The sequence below is a fragment of the Numida meleagris genome, chromosome 18, assembly GCF_002078875.1.
Source record: "Numida meleagris isolate 19003 breed g44 Domestic line chromosome 18, NumMel1.0, whole genome shotgun sequence".
Lineage (NCBI taxonomy): Eukaryota > Metazoa > Chordata > Aves > Galliformes > Numididae > Numida > Numida meleagris.
In genome coordinates this window covers 8,013,880-8,037,117 of record NC_034426.1, presented here as the reverse complement: position 1 = coordinate 8,037,117, position 23,238 = coordinate 8,013,880, and the positions used below count along the sequence as shown (strand labels likewise).

At 42.7% G+C, this 23,238-nt stretch overlaps 1 protein-coding gene across 7 annotated transcripts in view; it reads left to right on the top strand.

Annotated features, from left to right (window-relative positions):
* BCAS3 (BCAS3, microtubule associated cell migration factor) overlaps positions 1-23,238 on the top strand; it is a 312,898-nt gene that overhangs the window by 95,738 nt on the left and 193,922 nt on the right. For all 7 annotated transcript variants that reach the window (XM_021415884.1, XM_021415890.1, XM_021415885.1 and 4 more), the window contains exons 15-16: positions 712-976; positions 15,669-15,819. In XM_021415884.1, coding sequence (XP_021271559.1) covers positions 712-976; positions 15,669-15,819 — 416 coding nt within the window. The remainder of the gene's footprint in view (positions 1-711; positions 977-15,668; positions 15,820-23,238) is intronic.

Sequence of the window (23,238 nt, the reverse complement as noted above, 5' to 3'; positions counted from 1 at the left end):
GCTGATTAATAAAGATTCTTAGCTATAAAATGGAGTGATTTTATATTGAAAAACGCCAGAATCACTAAGTTTCTTCCTGACAAAATTTTAAAACCTAAAAACAGCATTAGTCTCAGGATACCTGAATGGATGGTGGTTCCACTGATGGACAAACTGAGAGTAGCAGGGGACCATTAGAGACAGCATTTGGAAATACTGGCCATTGATTTTTGGTTGGTTAAGTTACACGGTATGCAGGACATGGTTTTTCTCTTAACTTTAAATACAGTTTTGGGTGCCAGTGTTTGTCAAAATCAGGCTCAGATGTGTTCTCTCTCTTGTTCTCATCCCTCCCTTTTCCCCTTTCTGGGTAGTTTCTAAAATTCAAAGTAAGAAAACAAATAACAAAACATGTAATTGAAATGATTTCCCAGTTCTTTTTAGAACTAAATTCTATTTGTAAATTATGCCAAGCTCTTGTGGCTTTATGTAGCGCTTTGCATCCTGGTTTGTTTTGGTAAGTTCAGGCCTGCTTATAAGAAAAAAAATCAGAATACTTTGCTAAGTACATAGGGTTGGAACTGGGTATTGTTCTGCAGCAAGGTATTTATGAGAAAAAAATCACTTTTTATTAACATTTCCAGTAAAGATTTGTCTTGTAAAACATGCTTGTCATTTCCTTGCGTACAAGCAATGATGACTACATTTCCATTTCACTTCTCCGTGTCCCAGGTGCAGGATATCTCCTTCAGCCATGACTGTCGCTGGGTGGTGGTCAGCACGCTTCGTGGCACTTCCCACGTTTTTCCAATCAATCCTTACGGCGGGCAGCCCTGTGTCCGAACACACATGTCACCACGGGTGGTGAACCGCATGAGCCGCTTCCAGAAGAGCGCAGGGTTGGAAGAGATCGAGCAAGAGCTGACATCTAAACAGGGAGGACGCTGTAGCCCTGTTCCAGGCCTGTCCAGCAGTCCTTCAGGCTCACCGCTCCACGGTAAGCTCTTTTTATCTCCCTGCTGTGTTGTTAGGAAACCTTTCCCCCAGTGTCAGTAATGCCCTTGTCCCCAAGACATTTCAGCACTTGCTGTGGAGCTGCCTGACCCCTGAGAATTTGCTTCCTAGATGTCGTTGGGCCTGTTGGCCTAAAGACCTTCATGATCTTCCAGCTTCAGAGTAATTGCTCGCAAGCTGAAAAACAGGAACACTGAATTTATTGGAGATTGCAAGAATCGATTAATTTCCTTCTATTTGCCCATGCAGATTGTGCCACTAAAAATTGAGTTTCATAAAATGAGGTGCAAAAATATTTGGGGTATGCAGATTTTATAGGAATGAGCCAAAGTATAAATACTTAGGAAAGATAGTTCTAGTTTTACAAGCTACCTCAGTAAACTGTGCTATCAGTGGTGTGTTAATAATTTCCACTCTAAACTGAAAGTTTTGGGGTCTTTAGGTTTCTTATTGGTCATCAGCCTGGATGATCATGAAGACATCTGGTGAAAACTTGGCAGTGTGAAATTGAGGGAATAGATGTTTGTCTCCTTTTTTTTTCTTTTTTGATCTAGCAATGTGACTACTTAATATACTAAGTAGAAGAAATCTAAAGAATGCATCTATAAATGCTCCTTCTGTGGTGGACATGTTTTTCGTGGTGGTGAAAGGGAGCCTCTGAAAAGGCTCAGCATCCATCATTGTCCCCACTTCTTCAGTTTCTCCTTTTTGTTGTTTTTGCCTCCTCTTTGATGCGGTCTCTACTGGAAGCCACTTGTTTGGCTTCAGAATTTGCTGCAAACGTACCCCTTCTTTCTAGTAAGAGTAAGTCACAGCTTCCACAGAAGTGAAAGTTTAAATATCAATTTGGGACAGCTAGCCACACTTCTGCAGTGTAAAGGTATTAAAACCCACAGGGAACAGTTCCTCTTCCCTAATTACGAGTAGGATGAGAAATGCTTGTGAAACCCCAACGATATGCTGTCACAGTCAGCATCTTTACTGCTAGTGATAATCTCTGGGAGATTTCTGAGTCAAAGGAACACATTTTTATACACAGACACACATAAGTGCAGCTGTGGGGACAGCAGATCTTGGAGGGCAGATAACAGGGAGAGTACTTCGTGGCCTCCTCGTAGACCAGGTGTGTTCCTGGGCCAGCTGCTGCTCCCTCTGGCACTGACAGCTCCTGTGCACCCAGCAGGCCTGGCACGGGAGCGTGCAGGAGCTGTGGGATGTTAGACACATGTTGTTTAAATGAGATAATCCAGAGCACCACGGTGCTTTGAATGGAAAGAAGAGTTTGTAGACACAAAGCAAAACAGTTCGCAGTTTGTCTTTAAGAAAGAAAAATTTGGGGGAAAAAAAAAAAAAGATAAAATGGTTTGGTTTAAAATAATATATTTGGTAAAATAGCTATGTTTTTAGCAATGTTATTGCTGCATTTTCATTTCAGTAATCTTTTGGTTTAACTAACAGAAGGCAGGCAGGATGTTGAACCTTATTATATGCCTTTTGTAAAAACCCATTTATCATCAACTTAGAAAAAAATAACTGAGGTTCACGGTGGCTTTTGGGAGGGATGTTGTGTGTGTGTGTGTGGATTAGCCAGAGACGGTGGTGATTATTTTAATTTGTGAACTAAGATGGGTTTACGCAGATTGTAACAGCTCCTTATCGTATTACAATGTGAAATTATTGCTCGGAGGAGTTGTGGCAGTCTGGTGACAGGAACGTGGACCCATATGCAGAGCAGTAAGGAGCAGCTCTGGGTTTAATTCTTGCTTTACTTCTAGCTTGCTCTGTGGCCCTTGGTAACTGTTAGATTTTGATTTTTCTATTTTGTAGCTGAAGAATAATAAACGCTCGTTCCCTATTTGTGGAGTTATTTAAAGTTTTCTAAAGGAAAGGCTTACTGTTGCTTTCCTGAATCGTCCCTCTAAGTGCAGTGTTCGTGAGGAAATGCAAGCATGGAGCCCAGGATGTGTCCGGAGAGCATCAGGATGCGGGCACACGCGGGCACACGTCGCTTGTCGACTGCACCACAGATTCAGAAGGGCCGTGACAAACTGCTTGTATTTCTGCAGGATTTTTGTTGCGTGGAGTCTTGACATCATGGTTTTCTTCTTACATCCTTTCAAATCTGCAAAGTCTTGAGTAAGCCTCAAGCTGCAGAAACTGCTGCTAATCCTTCTGCTATTATTTCTCGAGCATTACAATGGCCTTGCTGCAACCTTGGGCCAAACAAAGGGGACTTCGTGAGCAAAGCGCTGGCTTGTCGTCTTCCTTTTTTGATTAGCAATTATAACCCATTGATGTGAACTTGTGATTAACTTTTGTTCTTGTAAATATTTTCAGAGTTCAGGCTTTGTAACGTTTTTCTCACTTGCTGTTTTTTTTTACCCCTCAGCTTCAAAATGGAGCTATTTGCTGTGTATATAGTAGGAAAGCAATCTATTTACATCTCCTTCTGAGTCCCCCACAAACTGTTTACCCACACAATGTAAGCCTTCGCTGGGGGTGGGGATGATTTCATTTCCAAATGAATCATAGTTTGGCTTTGTTCTCTTTAGCAGAACAAAGTGAACTGTTAAATAGAGGATGATGAAGAGATGTGTCCTTGCACCTTTTATAGCTAACCCGGATTTTGTTTGGGTTCTTCTGCCTGTTAATCCAGCAAGGTTACGTTTTTGTCATTCCTTCGAGTTGCCAGAGTGCGTTGTCAGTAATATCCGAGTTTGCTTGAGATCCTTTTATGGGCTTTTACTATGATAGGGCTGTCACAGCGTCAGCTGGTCGTGGGGCTGGAATTGCAGTAGACGCAGCCTTACGTGACCTCTCAACCTGAATGAGGTGGGGGAGGTGGCACTCGCCCACCTCCCAGGTACACGATGTGCACTGAGCAGAGAGCGGTTAAAGCGCTGCCCTCGATGGTGCACGTGTGCCCTGAAGCCTGCGTGGCTCTGCCCTGACCCTTCTGCTCTTGTTCACTGCCGGATTTTCCAGAATCAGAACAAACTTTAAGTATAGTGAGTTAAGCACACATTGGAGCTTTTGCTACACTCCTGCAGCTACTAAAAGCACTCGGTAATAATATAATATTGTCTGATTTGTCTTGTTGCTTATGTGGGGATTGAAGTACTTATTTGGGTGGGACAGCTTTGCCGAAGGAGCGCTCATAATACACAGCCGTTCCGTTCTGAATGTAGTGCCTGTGCTGAAATGCAGTGCATCCATTTGGAGTTAGGAAGAAACAGGCTGTTCTGTGCATATTGCCTTCACACTCGAGTTTAGCTCTTCAGGAATATTTGAGCATAGCCCATTTTCCATTGAAAAATCTTGTAAGTATCCAAAAGGTCCTCTCACTTGTCCTTCATTACGATCACAACAGATTAAAATCCAAGCTTGAAGCTGGAACTTTGATAAACATGCAGGCTGAGATGCTTTAAATATTTTCATGTTACTTTTCACTATTTCCCAGAGTGGAACTCCTTTAGTAGAAGAATTCTTATGGGAAAGCGGAGCTGAAAGCACTGACATCATCAGCCCTTCCTGAAAAACAGATTGGTTTCCTTTAAGTAACACTCACTTAAGAAACCACCTATTTAGAGAAAGGCAGACAAAAATAGTTTCAGAGAAAATTAACTGTATAATAACTTAAGGCACTGGAGAGCAGATCCTTTCCAGCATTTAGCTCGAGAGCAGGCTCTGGAGAAAGGTTGTTTGAAACACCTCTCTTAAGGTTTTGTTTTTCTCCTTTGCAAATCCCAGCTTCCATCTACGGAAAACATTTGTTATAAATGGATGGGAACAGCAAGGCGTGCGGCGGGACGGGCCCGGTTTTGTAACACCCCTTCACTATTCCTGTCTGGTCGAGCAGTGCCCGCTCTGCTGTGCACCCATCATTTTGCACCCATCGCTGTGCTCCCATCGCTGTGCTCCCATCGCTGTGCTCCCATCGCTGTGCTCCCATCGCTGTGCTCCCATCGCTGTGCTCCCATCGCTGTGCCGCGCCGCCGGGACGCACCGCTCGGCGCTGCCGGCAGGGGGCGCCGCGGCCCCGGCCATCCGAGCGGGGCGGCTGCTCCGAGCGCTGCTGCGATGCTCCCCGGCACGACGCCGTGCCCTCCTGCATCCCACTCTGCTCGCCGTTCGTCGTCTTGTGCAGGATCAGCTTTAGAAGTGAAATTATTCATGCTTCAGGAGAATTTGAAGTGCGATTATGCATCCGTCTTTTTATGCTGCTGGCTCCTAGCAAACTCTGACGCGTGCTCGTGGTTGTTTGTTGATGGGTGTGAAACACCAAATGTCATAAGAATAGAGCTTTTTCATTAACTCAGGAAGAATTATGGCTCAGTCACTGAGCTACTCCCATAAACCCTCCAAATCCGTTGGGCAGTGGGCTGCCTGCAATGGTTCCTCTGATTGCACACGCTCATTTAGAGTCTGTCTGTACAGGTTGAAGGCAATTGAAAAACAAAAGTTACCTGGTGGGAATTTTCTGCTAACAACTTTTAGAATCCATTACTTCCGTCTGGAAAGGCGCAGTGCTGTGCTAGGCCTCTTGGCTGTGCAAGGACAGTCAGAAGTCTCCCTGTGTGGTTGCGGCAGGGCCAAACACACGTGTGAGCAGGGGAGCATAGGTGTGAACAGCCAACCCAAGCACCGCTTTGGGCACTGCCTAGCAGCTGACTGGTTGTAAATAAGCTGTGTTTTTTTTGTAATGGATGGAGAATCAATGAAGTGAATGAAGTGGGTGGTATACATTGGATAGCTTCTGAAGTGGAAGGAAAAGATCCATTCCCTTCAGATAAGTGGGAAGTAGACTGATAAATTCTGACACAGGGGAAGTTCGTGTCTGTACATAAAGTGTTTTAGAAGTGGGCTTGTAAACAGTGCTGATCTGAGACTGGGGCAAATGTATGTTTGCCTCTATATTTAGGATCATAGAATATCCTGAGCTGGAAAGGACCCCCAGGGATCATCAAGTCCAACTCCTGGCTCCACACAGGACCACCCAAAATTCACACTGTATTTCTCAGAACATTGTTCAAATGTTTCTTGAACGTGGGGCCATCCCCACTGTCCTGGGGCATTAAAGAGAACCAGCCTTAAAATGGATCCCTGCAGAACCCCACAAGTATGGTGGAATTTGGCTATAACCCTTTGAGCCTGGCCTGTCAGTTGTTCACCCATCACGCTACATTTTGCCGAGGATGTCGTGAGAAACAGTATCGAAATCTTTGCTGAAATCCAAAAAGATTACACCAGCTGGCTTCCCTTGGTCAACTAGGTGAGCAACTGTGCATTTGGAAAAGTAGCGCAAGTATTCCAGATAAATTGAAAGCTGAAGGAGACTGGCATCAGAAGGGAATTGAAGTTATTGAGATATGAAGTGTAAAAACATGTGGCTGAGTGATTTAGCTCAGCAAATGCCGAAGCAGTGGTCAAAGCAAACTGTCTCAGAAAGACTGTGGGTAGACAAGCAGAGGGGAAGTAATAGGGGGTACACAGGAGACCACGATGCCAAAGACAGATCAAGAGGTGAAAGGAGAGAGGAGCTGGGTTACCACAGATGTGAGCGTCCCACTGAAGTTTTCCTGTCAGAATGGATGAGTGCAGTCTTGGTAACATCAAACTGAAGAACATTTCTATAGGGTCAAATGTTAGGGGACAACGCTGTGAAGGAATCCAAGGAGAAGTGGCAGCCAGATTTTTAAGTGTTTCTTTGAGAATGATTTAATAAAATTACGTTGTTTGACTCTATCTCACTAGGTAACCAGGTGTTTTAAAGGCAGGCTGGTGTATTTCCTTCTCATACATCGTGAGTATGAGGGACATCCCTTTTGGTGGGATTTTGCAGTTCTTGCCAATTGAAACTGGTAAATAGCACTGTTAGTGATGCACTGCATTGTGGCTTCTCACTGTGCTTTATGTGGATAGACAGCGTTGTTGAAGAGACCATAGCAGCTAACGTAGGAGGTTTTAAGTATTGCAGTTGTTACATGACAAATACAGTTTGGAATAAAGGAAGGTGGAAGCGTGTGAAGCTCTGTGTTAGGAAGGGAGGGACTGGTCCAGTGGGAGCAATTGCTGTCTCTGCTGGACACGCTGAGTTTGAGCCCGCCCACCTCCCGCTTGCCCTGCTGGTGGGTGCTCCTGGGCACAGCCACTGCTGCTGGAGGGGAACCCAGGGCAGATCCCCCGTGCATGCAGTCTGGATCAGATTGCCTGTGTATATGATCAGTGATTGATTAAGCAGTAATGGATGCTGCTCTTGTTGTCTTTGAGTTTATTATTCTTAAGCAAAGCATTTAAATCAACTGTGCATTTTTAGGAGTCTGAAAAATGTAAACACTTTGTGGAAGGAAACGTAAGCATTAAGATTGGAAATAAAATATACTTGTATCTTTTAAAAGGTTTATCTTTACCCTTAAATATGCTGATTTGGCTTATTCTTTTTGCTTAGTCTTTGTGGGCTGTTAAAATCAGTTGCTTTTTCCCATCTCGAGGAAATGCATCTTTGACACTTCTCATGACCTGAGTCACGATGCTGTCACGGAGCCAGAAAACATCCTGAACGGTCATGGGTAAAAGAGCAGAGCTGCCGAGGGTGCGTGGTGGATGGAAGAGGGAGAGAGATTGCTAGGGCTTGCTTCAGTTCCTATTCTATGGGTGATTCAGACAAGCCATTTATTATAATTATCCATGGATATTATTATCAAGTTCTCATATGCAGTGGTTCTCAGGGCACTTTTTTTTTTTTTTTTTTCACGTAACTTGGCATAAATAGTGTATATTGAACCTGGATTGAATTCAGACATTAAAACATTAGTGCTGATTGTTGCAGCCAGAGCAAAGGAAATACAGCATAGGTAACAAGGTGTAAAGAAAAAAAAATGAGCCACAGGTGTGTTAAGATATGGTTTCTTATAGGTACTAAATTCTGATAAGTTAAATTTGGGTAAAGGCCTGCTATTTAACACTCCCTGTGTCCTCACCCAACACAACTGCACAGAGAAGTGTCCTTCAGAAATTTCCATGCTACTCAAATGCGGTTTCTAACACAAACTGACCAGGTTTTCTGGCTGTGCTGTCCCAGTAGTAAAAAGCTGCATTTGTAAAGATAGTTTTATTCTGTATCATTTGGAAGAGAAGTCTGAGAGACCCAACTTCTCTAAAGTTCACAATGCTGAAGTGCCCCAGAGTCACCCCTGAAAGAAGGCTTTGTATTCATAACTGTGTTGACAGGAGTTCTGACTGATAGACATAGCGAGGAGGAGGAGGAGCGGCTACTTGTTTTCCTGAGCCTTTCTCCAGCACTTCACCAGCAGACAGTGTTAGTAAAACTCCTGCATGCCAGAGACTGAAGCAACAGAGTGCCTACCCTGCACCCAGAACCTGTAGGAGAACCTCATTCGTGGAGCACCGAGTCTGAGCTCACATTGTCCTTTCCTTGGAAGGTTTATGCTCGAGTCCAGTCCTGGGCTGGCTACAACTGCACAGCTTCTGGTGCAGAGCTGGCTTATATCCACATGTTGGAAAGGATTTGCAAAATAGCTTAGAAGAAAGAAGTTTCTCCATAGCTTAGAAGAAGAACTTTGAAGAAACCAATCTTGCAGTCCATTAATCTGTGCAGAGTTGAAGGTGCAGGGCCTGCTACAAGCAGCATGGCAACTGTCCGGACCCTGCCTGTGGCTGGCATTTACTGGAGATGACTTAAGAGCAGAAAGTCCACTTTGGCTCATTTTGCTGGTAACCAGCATCTGGAGCAAACCAGCTGAGGTGTTACTGCTGCAGCCTGCTTTATGGCTATACAAAGCCTGGAGCCAACTGGCCTGATTGCCAGCTGGCAATCAAGTTTTGCTGTTTTTACTTCAGGGAGAGTTTTGCCCATAAATGGTCTTGAACTTAGCACCAACCATATTTTTAGTTAAATAAATCCTGAAGGGTGATTATGAGGCCAGAATTGTATGTGTAGTAGAGGGGTTGTTTTCTAATGAAATCCTTCAAGGCAGCTTTACCAAACAGGTTTTTGAGCAACATTAGTGTAGCAAAGTGGTATCAGTGCAAAATGAGAAGGGGAAATAGCAAGGGATGAAGCAACCATTTGCTTTAAGTTTTCAAGGAGACATTTTTTACACAAGGCAGCTAGGAATATGGATGTCCTCACAGCTGCTGGGAAGAGGTGCCATGGGCCTGGGATGCTGTCAATGCTCTGGTGGTTTACTCTCCTCCTTGTCTCTTCCAGACCACATGTGTAATTTCTTTTCTGTGCAGGAAAAGAAATAACACAGATGGAGGAAGGAGAAATGTCCAGCTGTATGTCAGTAACTGTAGAAGTAGACGACACATTCAAATCCCAGGTAGAGCTTGCTTAAGGTTAGAACTGTGCTTTCATCCTTTTTGGACAGGTAGAGATAGTGGGCAGCAGGGAGGTCTCTCATCTAAAGAGGAGACTGTTGTGTATTGGTGGGACACTATAACTGAAGGACAAAGTTTTTGAAACAGAGATAGCTGAAGAAAAAAGAAACTTCAGACAGAAGAAGTAAATATTATGGAGAAATGTTCCAATCTTGAGAGGAAGATGCTGACGAGGAGTTGGAAGAGATGCAGTTGGAGGAGATTGGATGAGAGGGCGAAGGACACGGTCTCATCTGTGTCTGAGACTCTTGGGCTGGTGCATGCATGCCTTGGCAGAGTATTCTCACTTACGAGCTCGGCTGTCACCATCACATGCCTTGCCTGGATGCAGAAAGACAGAAAGGTTGGCTCTCTTAGGGTCATCGTGAGATTTAGTGCAGCTGTGTTTCGAAAGGTTCGATATCAAGCAGTTTTCAGTGATACAAAACAAACGGCTGCATTATTTTCTCCCATCGGTTTGAATGGAATCAAGTTCGTGATAGGTTTTGGACTTGCACCAGTTGAGCTGAGAGAAAAATTTGCTCTAAGTAGCTAAATGCTGTGTGCATACGTGCTGTAGCTAATGTGTAGTATTCAGTCTTTAATGGGCTTGATTGTATTTGAAGTATTGAGGGTATGGGTGTGAAACGAAGCTAATTTTGGTAGTATACAATTCAAGGAAATTGCAATGTAACTTTAATTTAGTTAGATTGATAAGTAAAATAGTTGGGAGTTTCCTGACTTTTTCTTGGAGAATGGGTTACATTTTACAAATCAAGATAAACTTGTTTGACTGAATGAAACAAAACATTGGAGGAGAAAGCCACCTTGGCAGCAATTGGCGCTCGTGGTACTGAGCGTGCTTCTCTGGACGCCGTTGGGTTTGCCTGTCAGACTCTTCCAAATGACTTCTGCACACCAGCATTGCTTCCGCAGGGTTCTCTAGTCAGGTCACAAGGCAGCATTTCTCACCAGGGCGCTGCTGTTTCCTCTTCCGACTGTAGTAGATTACAGATTATACTGGAACATGTCTGAGAAAAGGTCAGAAAAGAGGGTGAAAGTCTTGGAACTGTAGCTGGGAAGCTTTCCATTCTCATCCATGAAACTTTTGGTATTGAATCAAAAGCAAAGCAAAATAAACCACCACATACACGACACTTCTGTTTTCCCTGCCGTTTTCTGTTTGCAAGTTAGAAAGGATTTTCATTTCGCTTGCATTATATGATTAGTGAATGTTTAGTTCAGGAATCTTTGGTGTTACGCTTAAACAGAAATAATGGCCTAACACTGCTTGTTTCCTTAGAACTCAGCCTGCACAAGATTGCATAGCCTCAATTTACTGCATTTTTATTTACCAAATTAAAGATGTTTACATGTAGTGCTAATGACGTTAGACTTCGTGAAGCACTTTGAAATGCAGTCTGTTAAAGACTGTAAGATACAAAAGCTAATCAAGTGGGTTTTGAATTTTAATGACGCTGCACTACTGAGCTTTTTGTATTGGAGTAATGGAAGAAAAGAAACAAAGAAAATCAACACAGAATCATTTAACTGTGCAGCTGAGAGGTGCTCGATACCACTTTAGTTTTTTCATATGTAGCGTATAGAGAAACTGAAATGCTCGTGATCATTACTTTCCTAGCAGAAGACTCTGTTTGGGCCAAGTGCTGTTGCCCTGCTTGCTAACAGAGGGAAATTTCACAGCAGAAGAGTGTCAGACAGTGCTGGAAAGAGGAAATGTGCTGTATACAATTGAAACTGCCAGGGAAAACTCAGTGGGTAAAATTATTTATTTTCAGTTTGGTGTTGCTATTTGCATCCCTTATGTGTTGCAGAGTATAGCTTCGGTGCTGTGCTGGTCTGTGGGTTGCTGACACCCTCCATCCAGGAAGGTTGTTGACACCTTCGCAGGCTGGGGCTGCTGCCTGCGTGCGGGGCTGTGGTACCAGTGCACCAGTGGTTGGATGGAGGAAGGCCCGAAGCAGCTGGGTCACCTTCGTGTGGCAGCGTGGACTGAGGACTGTGGCAAAGGAACTGGGCTGGGCCTTCCCTGGGGGCTCTTGCTGATGCCTTTGCCACAGATGTCCAGCTTTGTGACAAACCAGTAAATCTTGTGAAGCTTGTTTTCCTTAGAGCATCTGTGTTTTATAAAGCTGCTTTTGATTTGTTTTTCCTTCGTCTGGTGAGATTTCTTTAGTCCGGCACGGGCAGGCCTCCCTTATTTCCTGGTGGAAGCGAGCCTGTTGCTGATGGCTGCCCAGGGATCGCGGCCTGCTCCCTGCCTGCAGCAGCACGGCCTGTGCTGTGCGCCTTCTTCGTTCCATCCTCACGTTAATCCGTTTTCCTTTGGAGCATTTGTGGAGTAAAAGGTCTGGAAAAGCGTGCCTCAGGTTTTGGAGGGTGGTGTGCTTGTGTCAGGCTTTCAGCAAACAGAGCTAACCGGTGATACTGTCCGTGTCCAGTAGGCAGAGGTTATCCTCTGTAATGCTGCACTTGTAAATAAAGCTCTGCTATCTGAGCACCAGGGCACAACACCCTCGGCTTTCAGCTACTTGTCTGCTTGATCTCTGCCTGCAAGGCCCTGAGTAAAATTAGTAAGAGATTTACCAACAGCTTAAACTGAGACATATTTTTTTGCACTAGATGCCTAAAATGCTGAATTAGGATTAACTGTAGGAGTTTGGGGTTTAGCTGTGATCGGGGACTGTGACCTTGAGCCTGTAATATTTGAGTAGAAATAATCATAGAGTCATAGAATGGTTTGAGTTGGAAGGGACCCTCAAAGGCTCTCTCGTCGCACTCCCCTGCGATGAACAGGGTCACCCACAGCTCCATCAGATGCTCAGAGCCCCTCCAGCCTGACCCTGGGGGTGTGCAAGGACAGGGTTAGCGAGTGGCATCCTGAGTTGTGGCCCAAGCGGGAGCATTGGCAGGTGGTTGCAAAGAGGGAAAATGAACCTTGGCCAAAACTGGCCTTGATTTGTTCCTCGTACAGCACTTGAACTGCCATCTGAAAATCTCTTTTGTGGCAAACACTTGACCAAAAGGACTTGCCCTGCTGTCCTGGGGGCTGCTGGTACCATGACCTGACGGATTACCAAGGGAAGTGCCTCGTTGCTACAGATGCTCTGTTGAATATGTTGTTGTGGGAGCACAATTGCCATGAAACTGCTGCGACGATTATTATTTTTTTTTTAATTATTTGCAGTATAAAATATTCCTTGCCAAGTTGATATGGAGTGATTTATGTTTAACTTGCAGTATACAACCAAGTTAGCATTTAAAGTTAAATTGCCAGTGCTAAGTGAAACTATTCCTCTGAAAGTACCATTGTGAAGTGTACTTCCTTACAAGAATTAATGTGCTGTCCACATGTGGCAAGGTAATCTGAGCACAGGATTCTGTATGAAGAACGTTTGATATTTCCAGCGGACTTAAACTTTGGCTTATTTGTTGCGTGTCCTTTGACAGTGAATCAACAACTGCACCAAATGCAGAAATAATGTTGATGCTTGACTGCATTCTTTGTGCTCTTCTGGCCCTGCACACAGAGCGGCCATTTCCTGCAGGAGGGGTTCGCACTTGTGAGGGCTGTGGGCGTGGAGGGTGACGTTAGTGAGCCTCTGGGTGGGCACAATAGCTCAGTATACAATGATGAGATTTTTAGAGGACTAATTAAAGGTAATGCGTGACACTGTTTCGTTCCAATGAAATTCAGACTCTCCAACATGGCTTCTGCTGAATGCTAGGTAAGGTAGCAGTCCTGGCCACCGAGTGCCTTTACTGGATCCCCAAGGCTGTGCAGGCTGGGAGACAAGGATACATCTCTCAGATAGACCTGAGGCACAATACCATGAAGATATAAGAGCATAGGACATTTCCATCATAGAAATGACTAAGAATAATTCAGTGGAAACAAAAGCACGTATTTTTACTTTTTCCTGTTAAGCCCAATATTCTTTAACCTTATACTCATCTGTGCCACCTTCATATCCTTGTAATCAGATATTGAAGAAAACTTTACTATAATTTATCTCCTTTTTGTAGCATTTCAGCTTTTAATTTTTCACTTCTACCACTGTTAATTACATTTATTTGCAGCAAAGTGACTAAATGTTGCTGCAGAAGTGGTGGATTGGCGAGCAATGACTATATGGATATGTTAGGCATTTGCCATTTTTCCTTTTGTCGTAGCTGTGTTTTTAAATTTAGGATTTTAAACTTAATCCTGTAGTTTTCTGAGCGTCCTGCGTTGGGATTGGTCAGCTTTTGTGGAAATAAGCTCATCCTTGTACAGGAGGCACGTCTGTAAGTGCATGGCTTTTCTACGTGCAAATGATGCACTGAATCAATAGATAGTTTTGCATGTGGAAAACAACGTGATGTGAAGAGCAGAGAGCACTGGGTAATTAAATGTGCCTTTAGAGAGAGAGAAGCTGCTATGACACAGTCAGTTCAGTAGTTCATAGTTAATCATTATATTCCTAACGAGTAAGAGAAAACAAATTGCAGGCGCTTGGAGCCCCGCCTGCAGGTACCCTCTGCTTGCTCTGTGGCACTTGCTCCTGGTGAATACAGGAGACTGAAACACTTTCAGAGAGGCCTTGATTACATGCAGCAGTGACTAATTAGACAATAAAGCAGCAGACTATTTGTACTCTGTCTGCAAGAACCAAGAATGCATTATGAAACTAATCTTAAAAAAAATTAATTGCATCTCAGTCTTAATTTAAAACGGAGGGTTCCCTCCTGCCCCTTTCCTGTTTCTTTTTATTCCAAGTTGGTCCAGGAAAATTGCTATTAATGAAATCTGCTCAAATCTGCTCCGAGGCTTCAATAGGCTTCTTATTCATTAAGGCCTCAGTATTTCTCTTAAAATGTATTGACCAGTGCTCAGGCCAGATACTTAACACAAAATACACTTCGTAATTTCATCATTTTTGTTGTTGTGCTTCTCTGAGATGCAGAGGTCTGCAGACTGCAGGAAAACAAATAAAAACCCCGAGCTTACAGTTATATAGTATAAAAGAAGGGTAAAGGAAGCACTGAGTGTCTTTAAGATGATGAGACATTCATTAAGATTTTTCTGCCTTCCTTTTCCTATTTGCAGCCCATCTGAAGTATCATTAAAGCTTTTCAGGCAGCTTCCTGTGAGAAACCCTCTTCTGTGCTGTTTTTCTTCCTTGAAAAAAGGTGGCTGCTCTTCAGTCAGATTGCATGGATTTGCCCTGGGATTTGTATAATAACTATGGAGAATGCAGCGGTTGTTTAGGAACCTAATTCCCAATATGGCTCCCTTTTGATTAAGAACAAAGCGAGCGTTTCACAGCATTATAGGAGCACAGAAAAACAAGTTAATGATCTAAACCTTTTAATTCATGGTTGCTTGTCTATTTAAAGTACTTTTGATTCTGCTATAAACAGACTGGCCCCTTTTTTGTTTAACGTCTTTCTTTGGTTTCTTCACATTTCTTTCTTTACTGTCCATGAAATTTGCAGCTAGTTTCCTTTTCTAACTGAAGAATGAGAGGTTGTGACTATAGAATGATACAGAAAGTAAGAAAGCGTATCTAAACCGGGCGTTTATCCAGCACAGACTTCTTTGAAACAAGCTAAATTTAGGGCTATTGGGATTTTTTCTTATGTTTTTTCCTTCCCTTTTTGAATACCATTTTTTTCCCATTTTGTTCCTCTCTTTTTTTAATGAATATCAAGTCGGTGACTTCTTTTTCAGTACTTCCTTGGTTTTTACATGATGCTGGGTATGTCTTTGCTTGATGTAGTTCCTTGTGGTATTTGCTTTCTTCCTTAGCTCAGCAGATTACCATTCTGTGTGCCTTTATCTAGAGAGACAACGAGAGCGACCTTTTCAGAACTTTCTATTACAACAGAGAATGTGGTACTTCAGGAAAAAGTTCCCTTCCAGAATATTCTTTTTTTTTTTTTTTTTTCCCCCCATACAGAACTGGATCCAGAGTCTGTTCTTCAAACCAAACACCTAGACTTTTTGGTGAGCAAACCTGCCAGGAAGCAGCAGCGGCATGAGGAATTTCCTTGCCATGGAAGGGAACCTTTCCTCCTATATACACATATAAATAAAGATTTGCTGCTTCCATTGTCATGATGTCTTTTTTACCTGAACTGAAAGTGACTGTTTTAGCTTTGTTTTTGTTTACAACAGGAGCTCATTATTTCCTTTCTTTGGCAATGGCTTATTTGAGGTTCTTGTTAGAAATGATAAACGAAGAAACAAATTCCGCTAATACGTTTTGTTACGTCTCTATCTCATCAAGGTAAATTGAACAGCCAAGACACGTACAATAACTTCACCAACAACAATCCTGGGAACCCTCGACTCCTGCCGCTCCCCAGTCTGACCGTGGTGTTGCCTCTGGCTCAAATCAAACAGCCAATGACATTAGGGACCATCACCAAACGCACAGGGTAAGTGCATGTGCACAAACCTTTCTCAACCTTGCTATGTGTCGTTTACGTGCAAGTAATTTCTTTCTAGTTATATTCCATTTTAATTACTTAATTAGTCAATTCGTAATTGCAGTGTGTATAATGTAGTGGTAACAGAGCAATTGGGTATGGGGGAAGGAGAGCTTGAGAAAAGAAAACCAGCACCAGATAGGCAAACAAAAACTGAAAACAGATCTCTAAGAATTCAGGAGTATTCTTTCGGATGAGACAGTTTCTTGCAGTCTGCCATATGGGAAACACCGCACGCTGACATCAGGAGAAGTTTCACACCAGGAATTGGTATGAAACATAAGCAGAGCTGTGTTCAATCAGAATAAGTTATGGGTTTACGTTGTTGGGGTTTTTTTTTTTAGAGTTTGTTTCTTTTGATTTCCAAACTTCTCAAGCAGAGTTGCTTTTCAACTATCCAAAATTGAAAGACAGTGAGCCAGGTTGAGCAGAGAGAAAACTTAATCCTGATGTTTTCTTGACCTTATTTTTCTTCTGAAGTGACTGTTTTGTACTATGAAATTCACATATGGATTTTCTCTCCGGAATCTGCGGCACTTTGCTACTCATTGACATGCCATGATAAAGAACTTAGAAATGCTTATTATGCAGAGCTCTTCTAAATATATTTACGTTGAAACTACAAAGAGGATTCACTGAGTTTCATAAACGATACCAATTTTCAAGGTACTTCATTCTGTTCAACCGTTGTTATTTTTCTCTTGCTAAATTTCAATTCTTCTGTTTTTGCAATTACTACATAAAACCAGCAGGTGATTTTTTTTTAGCCCTCTCAATTTTCAGTAGTCCAAATCTCTGGATATTTTCTGATTACAATTTTTAAGGCTGATTCATGCATTGAGTACAGACTGCTTTTATATTTTTAAGAAAAATAGATGAAATTTGGCTTGTGGTTGGACAAAATAACTGTCAATCCTACAAGTTAATAGCATTTTCCTGCATTTTGGTAAATGGGTGCAGGCACCTCTTTGCTTCACTGGCTTCTTGCTTATCAGCAATAAGGTGAATTCCACCTTGTGTTTCGTGGTCTGGGAATTATTTTTCGGAAGGAGAGCTCAGGGATATTTCCTCTCCCCTGAATAATTCCCACATTCTGTGCTGGAGTGTTCTGAGCATTCTGTGAAATCTGTTACCGTTTGCTTAGTGCGCTAAGGATGCATGATGAGCTTCTAAAGCTGACATCTGCATGCACGTATGTACATGCATATCTCTCTGTATGTCTGTCTAACAGTGCAGTCCTGCTCTCACTGCTGTAAACAGCAATTTCATTGGATGTGTAGAACCAAGTCATGAGCTGTGGACACTCGATTGCCCAAAGGAAAGAGGCTACCTGCAGTTATGTCTCTGACTCCGTAGATAACTGAAAATGGGTCTTAGGAAGCAGTAAAGAAGTAGTACGAGGGTAACGCTGTGATTTACTCCTTCTACATACACGTTTTGATGGCTTGTGTTTGCTTTTTTTTTTTTTTTTTGCTAACAATTTAAGCACTTGCAAGGGTAGTAGATTGTGTTAGCAATCCGATTAATTTTGATAGTGAGGAAGGGTGGGATTTTGGATGAGGGCAGCGGGGAAACGCAATTCAGGAAAGGTACGTGGAAATAAACAGCAAGTTACAGTTCCTGAAAAAGGAAAAGTACCACAAAGGTTTCTTGAAGAGTACAGTCAGAGGAGAACAGAAATGTGGACTCATAGAAATATACGCTTGGAACTAGGTGGGCTGAGACATAGGAAGAGCATAAGAAGGCATCTGATGGGGGAAGGCAGGAACAGGAGCGGCGGTGAGGGCGATGGTTTGAACAAAAGCAGTCACTGGTGCAGGTTTGGAGGTGCTCAGCTGATAACAGTAACTCACACAGCTGCCCTGACAACGGCTGCTGCTTTATTGCCGTGCTGATACCGGCAAACTTCACTGCGACCATGACCGATGCAATAAATCCACATTTTGAATGTAATGTTTTATTCTTATTTATCTTAAACGTACTCAAAATAGCGTCCGTATCCATAGTTTTCTCTGATGAAATTCTACTGCTCACAACCTGCCCGTGCCCTATTATTTTCTGTAATTTCTGAATTTAATTAAATTTAAAATAGTGAGGCTTATATAAAGGGAGGAAAAAACAGTCATGGGAAATACCCTGCTGTGTAAATAGAGTTTTCGTGAATGGGGATCATAATTTTCAGCAAAGCTGGTGTAGATGTGTAACGCTAAGCTGAGTGCTTCCTTCATTTGTTCTGCATCCAAAATGTTTGATGAAAGTACACAAAATTAACATGAAAAGCTGTATTTATGAAGCGGGGATTTAGGAGGAATGCCTCACATCCAAGAAGCCTGGCATGCCTAAAATGACCAAATTGAGACAGCAGCCTTAACTTAAACCTCCAGGGGGCAAAGCGTGTGTTTAACATATTTAACATCTGCCCTCATATTTCTGGAAACACATAGCAATGTAAGTCTGTACAGTGTAATATTTAGACAGGACAGGGACCATCTGCCTCGCTCTGAGAAGTGTAGGAGGCATGTATTACTGCAAATGGCAAAAGACAGATGTATTTACACCTACGTGGTCAGCACCTTTAAGCAGCGCTCCAAGGAAACAAGGCTCTTCTTTGGAAGCAGCTGCTTAACCTTGTGATTGTGCAGTGATCAGAAAAGGAGGCAGACGTGCAGTCGGTTGGGTTTTGCAGTCGCTGTTCAGCGGCCCTCAGAGCAGATTCCTTTTCCGTTGTTGCAACGTTTTAAAGAATGACACATTTATTCTGTGACAGTGTATTTTGGAAAGTCAAAAGCAAGACGAAAAGGACCCTGTATAATTTCCCGCTCTGGATTCCTCCATTCTATTTGCTTTTAGCTTCTCTAATACATGATGTCTTAATGAAGTTTTTCAGGTTTTATTAACCATGTCGGGGTTTGTTTTGCCGGTGTCCAGGACAGCAGCGTGTTTTTCAGGTGAAAGGACCGATCACTGCTCTTAGTACGATCTGTCTCGGCTGAGCTCAATGCGTGCCACTTTATCTGACAAGTGGAACGGCTGTAAATTCTTTAGAAGCGTTCACAGTGGCCCAATGGGAATGAAAGACCAGAATCTGGAGCTGTGTCCTGGCGGTGCTGTTCATCACAGATATTTTTTTCATGTAAACTTGTACGTTTGGGAACCTTATCTGCTCGGGCGCTGAGCTCTGATCCTGAGCAGTTTCTGTTCTCAGCGCTGTGTACCTCGGAGCGGTCCCTCCCTTCTCGCCCCTCACGATTGCTTCCCCGTTCCCTGCCCTCCGTTTCTTCCCTTGCTTTTTCAGGTCTCCCAGTCCAACTTCCCCACCTCCACGGAGCACTTCGTTTTCGTCCCGATGTTTTGTCATCCCGCTGACTCACTTTCCTGCACTTTGTTCTGTCAGCGCATTCTGAGGAGCAGATAGACGTTCCCAAAGGGGCTCCGGCACTAATGAGGAAGGAAGCAGCTAATGTTTTAAAGATTAGGGGGATGCAAGACAGTAAAGGAGATAGGTTTAATAAGTCTTTATAGATCCGTGCCTCAGTTTCCCTCTCAGGATTTTAATAGTGATGGTGAATTCCTTCTCAGGTCTCATGAATGGGTTAATTCATTGCTCCTGTAACAAAGAGCTTATAGATTGGAAAGAGGAAGAGCTGTATGATCCATCTCACGCTTGTCTATACAAGGCAGTGTATCCGAATATGTTAGAAGACAGCTTTGTGCTTTGCAGTAGCTTTGTAAGTGTGCCTTGTGTTTGTGGAATGAGTTGTAGTTTGTTTCCACTGTAAGAATGTGAGGACACAGATGCACTGTAGTAGGAAGGAGGGAAATAAAAGATGGAGCAATTGTCCCAAAAGAAAACCTATTTTAAAAATGGACTTCTCTGCCAGCAGCATTTGTTTTAACTTTCTCAAGCAGTATGGTCATTGTATTTGTAGCATACTTCATTCTCAAATTCATTAAGATTTAGTGAAACACAAAGATGTGCCCTATATTCGATGGGTCTTGTCAAAACGGGGACATCCAATGCATCCTGCAGGAAAAGAAACAAACTGTTTATTTTTTCCATCCAAGAACCATAGATAGTGAGTTTTTAAACATGAAACTCCATCCATTCTTCATCCCATTCCCCATTTTCAGTCCTCATTATACCCAGAATAAGGGGAGGAGTAGGTTAAGTGTCTGCTGTTGAAGCAGGCTGAGAGATTGTCATTGTGATGTTTCCCATTGCTTATATTACATGTATTGAACATCACTGATACCCATTTGTCCTATTTCGACTAAGAAAGGCTTGGTTAATCCCATGTTCCACTACTGGGGCAAGCAAAAATAAGGAGTGCAAAGTCATGTTGCCATACTGTAGTTGTGGAGGTACAGTAACTGCAAATCAAGGCAATATTAGAAGCAGGTCTGAAGAATTCATTAAAATGGGTCGACTGCCCAGCGTGCTGCAGGCAGGCAGGCACTCTCAGGCACGTTTCTCAGACATGTTTTACGTCGCTTTAACATTTTATAAAATAAATTTGCTTATAAAGCAACTACCGTAACTGATACGAAATGCAGTTGTGATAGCAGTGAGGGTTAGAGTAAGTCAGTATTGCAAAGTTTATTAAAAATTTAAATAGTTACACGTTTATATTAAACGTAACAAAATTGAATAATATTTCAGTTTTGAATTTGCTAAAAACTCTGAATTAGATAAGAAATTGAGAAAATGCTGTTAGAATTTTGAATCATAAATCGTCTTCAGTTATTAATTTTCCTTTAGAATTCCCCACTAGCCACGAGATCAGAGGACCTCGGTGAGGTTTCTGCCTTGGCATTGCTCTGTTACTGTCATCGAGCGCAGCCATCTGGTGCTGTCTTTTCAAGGTTGGGTTATCCTGTAATTTGTACTCCCCCCATTAACATACCATCCATATTATGTGAAGGAAATACTGAAAAACAATTGCTTAAATAAATAGCTTAGGAAAAAATAGTCGTTTTAAAAGAAAGTGGAACTCGTGAACATAAAAATCTATGTTCTGTCTTTCTCATGGCTTATGTATAAGGCTATACCTTGGTCTTTTGACTGATTTTGACTAATTACATTTCCTACATAACACAGGATTTTAAGTCTACATTTGAAAAAAATAATAACAACAGTGACAGTAATACAAAACAAGAAGAAATCTTCTACTGAAGACTGTGTCCCCCAAAGTAATTTATATTTAAACTAGAATGAATTTCTTATTTTGAAAATATAATTGGGTCAGTGTTGTGTGGTGGGCTAAAAGCCCCAGATTTCCACGATGTTCTAATGCATTCATGTATGCAGCATTTGTCTGCTTTGTGCAGACAGAGAAACTGAGGCAGGAGGAGAACGAATTGCTTGCCAAACGTCCAGGGTCGTAATGAGAAATTCCAGGCTCCCGGTCAGAGCTGCCCACTCTCCGGTGACTCTTCAGATACACACAAGATAGGTTCTGGGAATTCAGTTTGACTGGTTGTGGGTTGTACAGGAACCTAGTTTTCCATTCAGTGTTTAACATGTGCAGTAGAGCTGACGTGATGCTGAGCCATGAGAACAGCCCTCGGCTCCGTTAGGCGCTGGGTAGTGGCTGCGTGGGACGTCCCACCACTCGTGCAGTGCTTACAGTCACACGTTTCGTGCAGTGTAGCTGGGTTTTTGTCAGGGTTCAAATACGATGCATTATGTGTAGAAAGGCAGCTGCTTCCATCAAATGAGGAGTGAGGACAGGATTTTTTTTCCACAGTATTCTGTTCCTCATTGGGTTTTTACATCTTAGAATGTAGAAGAATATATGTCTTAGTTTTCTGCCTTCACCTTAAAGGTCTTTTTCTAAGATGTCTGCATTCCTTGATGTTGCACCCGTGCCAGATTTTGTTTTTTCTTTTTTGTGTGTGTGTGCTGGTATAATTTTAGATGTGTATACATAAGGCTGAGTGCTTTGTACCTCTCAGTGGTAGACCTGCTCGGTGTAGCTGATTGCCTGAAAGTACTTCACTCGTTTCAACGAGCCAGAATTTACCCCTGAGTCCGAGTATGAAAAGAAAAATGACACATTGGCATTTACCAAATCAGTCATTCCGTAATTCTGTGGGTAGTGTTACATCCCGAATGGGAATCAAAGAAGCTGTGAGCATGAGTAGCTCCACGCTGACCTCCTGTTCTGCTTTTCAGATTTTATGCAAATGTCAGTACAGCAATGGCTTGCGATGTAAACAAGGGGAAATTCCATTCAAAATGCTCTAAAATTAATGGCGTGTGGTACCACGCTGAGAACTATGCTCTGTACCAAGTTCTTCAGCAACAACAAAATGATGGAGCAGATACATTGCTGAGTGGCCAAAAGCACTAAGCTCTACGTATCGGGTGATTTTTGACATCAAATGTATTTGAAGTAAATTAAGGTTCTCTTTCCTGCATTCTGTGCAAGCTTTTAAATGGGGGAATAAGATTTCCGTGTCATCCAGTTGCTAAGGATATTTAATGTGATAGTACCTTTCTATCCTAGGGCTGCAGAGCTTTCTGAGAGGAGTTCTTTGTGCTGCAGTCTCTTGCTTAGCACGTACCTCTGTTCAAACTGTCCCATGCAGACCTTCAGTGTTTGGTGGGGAACAGCCACACGTTTGTTGCTCTTGCTGCTCATTTTCTTTGTTTGCCTATTAATCATGTCTCCCAACACCTATTTAAGGCTCTTGACCGCGTTTGCCTAAGATTGGTCTGCAGATTTCAGGAAGGAGAACTGAACCGTGTCTAACTTGAACTGTAGCGCCGAGCCCGCCCGCGTGCCCCAGCCGTGGTGCATGCAGAGCTGGCTGCCAGCCCTCGCTTTGCGGCCGCTCGCGGTGCCCGTGCCACGGTTCACGCGGGCAGTGTCAGCATGCTGGTGACGTGAGAGGTCTACGTCTCTTTCAGGGCATCGTGAACGGTTATGGGAGTTATTTTGTTTACCTTCTGCATAAATTTGAATAGCATGATATAGAGTGTACTTGTTGGTAATTGAGTTTTCATCTAATTTCTGTGCATTTTTCCCCTTTCCGTGAAGACCTTACCTGTTTGGAGCAGGATGTTTTTCCATAAAAGCTCCATGGTGAGTTCCCAGTTCAATCCCAGCATGCCTATAATTCATTTGCTGTACTCACTGAAAATAACTCTGTGTTGAGACTTTTTTGTTTGGGATTTTTTTTTTTCACATTGTTTACTGCATGGCTGATCCATAGGTGGAAGCACTGCATAATTTCTTAAGCTGTGGATGCATATTCACCATGAAACGTTGTCAAACAAATGCATTCTTTTTTTTTTTTTTTTAACCTTTGAGAGGGCATTTAATTTTTAAGTAGCAGAGAAGCTGAAAAAATGAATTATTTCCC